At 46.7% G+C, this 9354-nt stretch overlaps 1 protein-coding gene across 1 annotated transcript; it reads right to left on the reverse strand.

Moving 5' to 3' along the window:
* Nucleotides 1–6653: 6653 nt before the first annotated feature.
* Nucleotides 6654–9060, reverse strand: LOC124667866 (protein NRT1/ PTR FAMILY 5.10-like). The gene is made up of 4 exons (XM_047205103.1): nucleotides 8967–9060; nucleotides 8663–8880; nucleotides 7523–8043; nucleotides 6654–7428 (listed from the first exon to the last, which is right to left on the reverse strand). Exons 1-4 carry the CDS (start codon nucleotides 9058–9060, stop codon nucleotides 6654–6656), a joined length of 1608 nt encoding a protein of 535 aa, XP_047061059.1.
* Nucleotides 9061–9354: the final 294 nt, after the last annotated feature.

Here is a 9354-nt window from a genome sequence, read left to right on the forward strand (position 1 = left end):
CAGCATCGGGCTTAGGGCCGTTCTTAGGTTTCACAGGAGGCGTGGCAGCTTTCTTGCCACCCTTCTTGAATTTTCCCTTAGACTTGCCCTGTTTCTTGAAACCGGTGGTCTTGTTGACCATCAACACTTGGTGCTCTTTCTTGATCTCAATCTCAGCAGCTTTTAGCATGCCAAAGAGTTCGAGTAATTCCTTGTTCATGTTCTCGCATATTGTAGTTCATCACAAAGTTCTTGTAACTTGGTGGCGGTGATTGAAGGACACGATTAATCCCGGTCCGTTAGGAATCACTATTCCCAAGTCACCGAGTTTCTTCGCATGCCCGGTCATGGCGAGCATGTGCTCACTAACGGAGCTGCCTTCTTCCATCATACAAGCTGAAAAATTGTTTCGATGCTTCATAGCATTCCACGGCCGCATGAGTCTCAAAAATAGTCTTCAACTCTTTCATCAACTCATGAGGATCGTGGTGCTCAAAACGTTTTTGAAGATCGGATTCCAGACTGCATAAGATGGCACACTGAACTTGAGAGTACCGAGTTTTCCGAGTTGCGTAAACAGCTTTTACTTCATCGGTTTCAGTTTCTGCAGGAGGGTCACCTAGCGGTGCATCAAGCACATATTGCAGATTTCCGCCAGAGGAAGATCCTCACATGACGGAACCGATCGTTGAAGTTGCTACCGTTGCTCTTAAGCTTTTCTTTCTCTAGGAACTGGTTAAAATTGATTGGGGACGCCATCTCTACAACATATATTTGCAATAGTTTAGACTAAGTTTATGACAAATTGAGTTCAAATTTTAATTCTACATAATTAAAAATCTAGATGAACTCCCACTCAAAACAATATCCCTCGCATTGTCTTAGTGATCACACGAACCAAATCCACCGCACCTAAACCCGATCATCACGAGAAAAGGTGTGATTTCATTGGCGAACACTCAAAGTGTTCATCATATCAACCATATGATTCATGCTCTACCTTTCGGTATCATGTGTTCCGAGACCATGTCCAGTACATGCTAGGCTCGTCAAGGCCACCTTAGTATCTCGCATGTGCAAAACTGTCTTGCACCCGTTGTATGTACTTATTGAATCTATCACACCCGATCATCACGAGATGCTTCGAAACGACAAGACTTGATAACGGTGCTACTAAGGATGAACACTTTATTATCTTGAGATTTTAGTGAGGGATCATCTTATAATGCTACCGTCGCGATCTAAGCAAAATAAGATGCATAAAAGGATTAACATCACATGCAGTTCATATGTGATATGATATGGCCCTTTTTGTCTTTGCGCCTTTGATCTTCATCTCCAAAGCACGGACATGATCTCCATCATCTTCGGGCATGATCTCCATCATCGTCGGCGAAGCACCAAGGTCAATGGCGCCGTCTTCATGATTGTCCTCCATGTAGCAACTATTACAACTACTTTGAAATACTACTCAACATGAAATTTAAAGACAACCATAAGGCTCCTGCCGGTTGCCACAATACAATAATGATCATCTCATACATATTCATCATCACATTATGGCCATATCACATCACCAAACCCTGCAAAAACAAGTTAGACGCTCTCTAATTTGGTTTGCATATTTTACGTGGTTTAGGGTTTTTCGATATAGATCTAATCTACCTACGAACATGAACCACAACGTTGATACTAATGTTGTCAATAGAAGAGTAAATTGAATCTTTACTATAGTAGGAGAGACAGACACCCGCAAAGCCTCTTATGCAATACAAGTTGCATGTCGAACGAGGAACAAGTCTCATGAACGCGGTCATGTAAAGTTAGTCCGAGCCGCTTCATCCCACTATGCCATAAAGATGCAAAGTACTCAACTAAAGATAACAAGAGCATCAACGCCCACAAAACCATTGTGTTCTACTCGTGCAACCATCTATGCATAGACACGGCTCGATACCACCTGTAGGATAACGTTGCATAGAAAACAAAAATTTTCCTACCGCGAACACGCAATCCAAGCCAAGATGCAATCTAGAAGACGGTAGCAACGAGGGGGTATCGAGTCTCACCCTTGAAGAGATTCCAAAGCCTACAAGATGAGGCTCTTGTTGCTGCGGTAGACGTTCACTTGCCGCTTGCAAAAGCGCGTAGAAGATCTTGATCACGATCGGTTCCGGCGCCACGAACGGGCAGCACCTCCGTACTCGGTCACACGTTCGGTTGTTGATGAAGACGACGTCCACCTCCCGTTCCAGCGGGCAGCGGAAGTAGTAGCTCCTCTTGAATCCGACAGCACGACGGCGTGGTGTCGGTGGCGGTGTAGAAGTCCGGCGGAGCTTCGCTAAGCAAACCGGGCAATATGAAGTGGAGGAGCAAAGCTAGGGTTTGGGAGGGGGTGGCCGGCCACTCAAGGGGGCGGCCAAGCTATGGTCTTTGGGGTGGCCGGCCCCCTCCCTTGGCCCCTCATTATATAGGTGGATCCCAAGTGTTGGTGTCCAAGTCTTCGAATAAGACCCGAAACCAAAACCTTCCATAGGAGGGGCAAACCTAGCCCAACTAGGACTCCCACCCAAAGGTGGGATTCCCACCTCCCATGTGGGGGTGGTCGGCCCCCTATGGTGGAGTCCACTTGGGACTCCACCCCCACTAGGGCTGGCCGGCCATGGAGGTGGAGTCCCTTGTGGACTCCACCTTCCTTGGTGGTTTCTTCCGGACTTTTCTAGAACCTTCTAGAACCTTCCATAGAACCTTCCGCGACATTTTATTCACATAAAATGACATCCTATATATGAATCTTATTCTCCGGACCATTCCGGAACTCCTCGTGATGTCCGGGATCACATCCGGGACTCCGAACAAATATTCCAACTTCATTCCATATTCAAGAACTACCATTTCAACATCCAACTTTAAGTGTGTCACCCTACGGTTCGAGAACTATGCGGACATGGTTGAGTACTCACTCTGACCAATAACCAATAGCGGGATCTGGAGATCCATAATGGCTCCCACATATTCAACGATGACTTAAGTGATCGAATGAACCATTCACATACATTACCAATTCCCTTTGTCTCGCGATATTTTACTTGTCCGAGGTTTGATCTTCGGTATCACTCTATACCTTGTTCAACCTCGTCTCCGACAAGTACTCTTTACTCGTACCGTGGTATGTGGTCTCTTATGAACTCATTCATATGCTTGCAAGACATTAGACGACATTCCACCGAGAGGGCCCAGAGTATATCTATCCGTCATCGGGATGGACAAATCCCACTATTGATCCATATGCCTCAACTCATACTTTCCGGATACTTAATCCCACCTTTATAGCCACCCATTTACGCAGTGGTGTTTGGTGTAATCAAAGTACCTTTCCAGTATAAGTGATTTACATGATCTCATGGTCATAAGGACTAGGTAACTATGAATCGAAAGCTTATAGCAAATAACTTAATGACGAGATCTTATGCTACGCTTAATTGGGTGTGTCCATTACATCATTCATATAATGATATAACCTTGTTATTAATAACATCCAATGTTCATGATTATGAAACTAATCATCCATTAATCAACAAGCTAGTTTAAGAGGCATACTAGGGACTTCTTGTTGTCTACATATCACACATGTACTAATGTTTCGGTTAATACAATTCTAGCATGATATATAAACATTTATCATAAACATAAAGATATAAATAATAACCACTTTATTATTGCCTCTAGGGCATATCTCCTTCACTGCCTAACATGATCAAGATCATCTATCTGTAATACTCTATGTTGTGTTTGTCGGGATCCGATGGATAGAGAATACCATGTCATGTTAATTATCAAGTTATTACATATGTGTTGTTTATGATCTTGCATGCTCTCCGTTACTAGTAGAGGCTCTGGCCAAGTTTTTGCTTTTAACTCCAAGAGGGAGCATTTATGCTCGATAGTGGGTTCATGCCTGCATTGACACCTGGGACAGTGACAGAAAGTTCTAAGGTTGTGTTGTGTTGTTGCCACTAGGGATAAAACATTGGCGCTATGTTCGAGGATGTAGTTGTTGATTACATTACGCACCATACTTAATGCAATTGTCTGTTGCTTTGCAACTTAATACTGGAAGGGGTTCGGACGATAACCCGAAGGTGGACTTTTTAGGCATAGATGCGGTTGGATGGCGGTCTATGTACTTTGTCGTAATACCCAATTAAATCTCACTATACTTATCATGTCATGTATGTGCATTGTTATGCCCTCTCTATTTGTCAATTGCCCGACCGTAATTTGTTCACCCAACATGCTTTTATCTTATGGGAGAGACACCTCTAGTGAACTGTGGACCCCGGTCCATTCTTTTAATACTAAAATACAAATCTGCTGCAATACTTGTTCTACTCGTTTTCTCTGCAAACAATCATCTTCCACATAATACGGTTAATCCTTTGTTACAGCAAGCCGGTGAGATTGACAACCTCACTCGTTTCGTTGGGGCAAAGTACTTTGGTTGTGTTGTGCAGGTTCCACGTTGGCGCCGGAATCTCCGGTGTTGCGCCGCACTACATCCCGCCGCCATCAACCTTCAACGTGCTTCTTGACTCCTACTGGTTCGATTAAACCTTGGTTTCTTACTGAGGGAAACTTGCCGCTGTGCGCATCACACCTTCCTCTTGGGGTTCCCAACGGACGTGTCAACTACACGCATCAGTCATCAACCGGCAGATGAGCGAGCAGTCAATGGTGGACATTGTAAATCACTATCTCTCAATGCTCATGCCTCTATGCTCACCGTCGTGTTCATGCTATGAATTTATGAATTGGTAGATGCTCGATGCCCTCGCCTTGTACAAGCATGAGGAGAAGAGCAAAGATTTCACCTTCATGCATTGGTTAAAGATTTTGAAGCTTGCAAAAAATGGGGCAACGTCCATCTCACCCTCAACGAGAAGAAAGATGACGGTGAAGGAGGAACGGTGATCCCATTGTCAGCCTCAATGGGGCGGCCAATTAGCAAAAAGAAGGCGAAGGCCGAGAGGAGTGTGGCGCTGACATTTCCTACCATTGACTCACCCATTGAGAAGATGGTGTCCTCTTTTGCAGCCGAGAACAAGGATAGGGGTGAGAGGGGCGCCGCCGTGTGGAAAGCTATGTTGGACAAGCAAGACGTCAAGATTGGTCTCGAGAGGGAGAAGGTGGCGGCCGCCAAGATGGAAGCCCATGCCAGCATGATGAAGGCCATGCATGAAGCATTGACGAGTCCATATTTGAAGCATTTTTACCTCTTGTTTTTGCATAAGTAGTCATAGGGTTTTGGTATTTTATGGCACTCGCGCGCACCTTTTATCCTTGTTTTAGCAGGATACCAAATTATCAAGTCTTTATGAATATATTAATTGAGACTATCATGTTATATAATAATATGATATTTCCAAGTAATAAAATTTATTTAAATAATTTTCCACGCACCAGGATGAAGAGAGGATGCAAGATGAAGCTCCAGAGGTTTTAACGATCAAAAATCGGTGAAAGCACATGGAAACCCGAGGAAAAAACCATAGCTAAAAATCACGGAATTTGGAGCTATCATTATTAGCCCACTATTAATTATATGGACATATTCATGTATTCGTCATTTTTTGAGAGATTGGGAAGGTCAGGGCGATTTGGTTGAGCCCAAGGATGGATCGGCATCATTCTAAGACTTTCTCCATGTGCATTATGAAATCCGTAATCAAACAACTCACTATCAACTTCAAAACGAGTTTGGTTCACGACTAAGGTGTGATATATGATAGTTGCTAATTATGTGAATGTGAACCCAACAATGACATGTTAAAGATTGGATCTCTGGAAGAATATTTAGAAAAGGAATCTTCAATAGGCCCTTCCGGTGATCATTTTGTATTAATTATATGAAGCATCACAAGATGTGTATGACTTTGCAGAATGATTGACAATATGTGAGTTCATGTGAAAATTCATTAGCATGACCTATCATTATCTACCAAGACAATGTCACCTATATTGCTTACGGATTATATTTATCCTCGTGAATTACAGAAATATAAGAGGACAACTTACAAACAAAATATTGTGATAGTCATATTGTCTTTACCAACGGTTATATTTCATAATTAAGTTTGTGGAATTGGTATGAGACGGCCTTGAGGTCTATAATGTTTAGGGGGAGTAAAACCCCAAGTTATAACTCGTTGATGATCTTCCAATCACTGATATTATACTCTTTTTTCTTTTATGAGTTTTCCATAAGGTTTCTTATACAACGTTTTTAACAAGACAATATGAATACAAGTCCAGACATATGTCATATGGTTTCTCTTATATTTTTCCCAGTGGGATTTTAAAGGAGTTTTCGGTGACATAATGTTATAATGTTTCTCTCCATATATTTTTTAGGAGTTTTGAATTGTATATACAAATGATGAATTAATAAAAGGAGTATATTAAGAAATAAAACATGTGATCAATTATATGTGAGGATGACTCCCCAAAGGTAGGCGTTTCCACAACGTCTCCCTTCAGCCTGTATATATAAGTTTATGTCTCTCCTTTGTCTCCTTTACTTTGATACTAGAACATTAACTAACGAGTATAAATTGAGGAATATCCTATCTCAGGTTGGAGCTGGATAAATGGGAGTGTTTATGCTAGCATTTCTATCAGACACTCGTGTCATCGAGTTCGCATCTGTCAGTGTAGACGTATCCCTTGGCGAGATACAAGAAAACGAACACCTCGAGAGCTGCAAGCCCGGCCAGAACCCAGTAGAAGTAGTCGAGGTGCGCAAGGTTTAGATTTTCCGAAAACCAGCTATCCCCCGTCCTCTTCGTTACCCAGTCGGTCGCCGAGACGAGTATGCCGCTGGCGTAGCTCCCTACGCCCATGGCGCTCAGGGAGAGCGCGAGGCCGACGCTCCGGAGCGCTTCGGGCACCTGGCTGTAGAAGAACTCCTCGAGGCCGATGATGGTGAACACGTCTGCGAGTCCGATCAGGACGTACTGCGGCACCATCCACCACAGGCTCATCGGCACGGCCACCTGCGGACGGTCGACAAGGCCAGCGTCACTGGCCGCGCGGAGGCGCGCGGCTTCCACGAGCGCCGCGACGGCCATGGCGACGGATGCCATGGCCATGCCGGCGCCGATCCGCTGGAGCATCGTGATCCCGGAAGGGTGTTTGGTCACGCGCCTCGCGAGGGGCACGAAGGCGCGGTCGTACAACGGGACGAAGGCGATGATGGCGAGGCCGGTGAAGCTCTGCAGCGCGGCGGGTGGCACGACGAGGCCCCCGATGCGCCGGTCCATGGTGCTGCCCTGCTTCGTGAAGAGGGTGGAAACCTGCGCTATGACTATTCCGTACACGACGCTTGTCGTCCATATCGGAAGCAGCTTGACGAGAACCCTCTTGCCGTCCTGCTCTTTTGGCGTCGGTGAACTGCTGCATTAGTAGAAAATATGTCAGTTGACTGTAATGGCATGTGCATTGTGGCAGCGTAAGTGGAGGTCCAACATATCATTTGAACGTTTACCATTCAGTATCCATGGTGCCCCTGCGACGAAAGATCCAGTCCGCGCATGCTCGCGCCGTGGCCGCGAACGTTTTGGTTAGCCGCGAGAGAGCACGGCCGTCGCGTGGCCGGTCCGCACGGTACATTCGCGTGCCGAGCAAGAAGACGGACAGGGACACGAGCATCATGCTCCAGGACGCGCCGAACCCGGCGGCCCAGCCAACATTGTCCTGCATGTAGCTCAGCGCGACGACGGCGACGATGTAGCCCCAGGACATGGAGAAGTGGAGCCAGTTGAAGAAGGAGCTCCTGGACGCGACGCCCTCCGGGGCGCTCGTGGGGAACTGGTCGGCACCGAGGGCCTGCGCGTTCGGCTTGTGGAAGCCCTGTGCCAGCGCCACCAGGTAGATCGTCGCGTAGAAGAACGCTGTGCGGGCAGGGGATGCCGGGGGCGAGCAGGCGGCGGATGCGTCTTGACATGCAGTTGGTTCGTGAGGGCGAGGTGTTGGTGCCATGGATGAGGCCGTCAGCATCCCAAAGCTCTGACCATCATTCAAAACGTAAACCCTAAATACGCTGATGGAGAACACCCTAAATGTTGTTTGCGGGCTGAAAAACAAGCGGACAAACAAGACACTGGAAAATAAACTGCATAATAATTTGAAACAAATATTCGCGTCATACTGATCAGTACAAATCAGTACATTTCATAGAGCCTAGTGCTCGCGGCGGATGCGCTTTCACAAGTTTCACAATTTCGGAAGTGAATGAAACTCAATGCACGGATCGTAAATCAGAGAAGTGGAGGATCAAAGGATGCAAACATGCACAGTGGCTCACATAATCGCTGCGTTCCTGCTGGTATGGTATGTAGTGTAATAGTATAAATGTATAATGAAGGTGAAACATATATTCTAGACAGGTCAACTACGACATCAACAGATGATTAACACGATATTCGTGCTGAAGGCGACGTAGCAGTGAATCTGATGTCAATCATAAGCAGAAGGAAAACGATCGTAGACCTACCGTAACCAAATCATATTGTTTAGTCGCGGTCAGTAGAGAGAACGAATCCGACGAAAAATGAACGCCGCAGAATGAATGAACCATGAGAAAAGAACAAAACGTAAATAAGCCAGAGCGGCTAGCTTTACTAACCACGAGGTAGAGGACGCCGGCGGCCACGACGGCACGGTACCGGCCGATCCAGGAGTCGGCGACGAGCGCGCCGAGGAGCGGCAGCATGGACGCGGTGCCAGCCCACGCGTTCACGCCGGCAGCCGCCGCCGCGGTGGTCAGACCCAGCGGGCCGGTGAGGTACATGATCAGGTTGCCGTTCACGCCGTAGAACCCCACGCGCTCCGCGAACTCCACCGCTGAAGGGCCAGGGCGGTACGTGAAACATATTAGCTCAGGCCAGTGCAAGTGCGTGTGCGCGCGCTAGTTTGAGAGCCGAGTTTACCGATGAGGAAGAGCGCGGCCGGCCATCCGCCCCCGCCACCGGGTTTGATGACGGTGGACGGATCACCTTGAGGTAGGAGCGCGCCGGAGTCCATCGCTTCCGGTCTTGGAATGGTGCGAACTCCGAAGCGTTCGTTTTGGCCTGAGAGGGAGGGATGTGTAGAGAACTCACTGCCACCTGCCCGTCAATAGCTTAAGCAAAGTTGCAATCGGTAGTTCTGAACGCAGCTAATAGTCCAGTGCTACTTGCCTGTCCCGGCCTGATCTCCACCCTTTTTCCGCGTTGGAGATTTGTGTTGTACACTTTGTTTCAACCACCCTGCACATTGTAGATTTTTCTCCACCCTATAGCGTCACTATAGGAAACGGTCAAGGTGTCGACGGTCCTT

Source organism: Lolium rigidum, chromosome 6 (genome assembly GCF_022539505.1).
Source record: "Lolium rigidum isolate FL_2022 chromosome 6, APGP_CSIRO_Lrig_0.1, whole genome shotgun sequence".
Lineage (NCBI taxonomy): Eukaryota > Viridiplantae > Streptophyta > Magnoliopsida > Poales > Poaceae > Lolium > Lolium rigidum.

Bases quoted from the DNA above. Each gene is read 5' to 3' on its own strand.
- LOC124667866 (XM_047205103.1), bottom strand. From the start codon at position 9,060: ATGGACTCCGGCGCGCTCCTACCTCAAGGTGATCCGTCCACCGTCATC. The intron at 8,044-8,662 runs GTTAGTAAAGCT...AATGATGGTCAG, and splicing joins CCGGCGTCCTCTACCTCGTG to AGCTTTGGGATGCTGACGGC. The intron at 7,429-7,522 runs GTAAACGTTCAA...CTAATGCAGCAG, and splicing joins GGCACCATGGATACTGAATG to TTCACCGACGCCAAAAGAGC.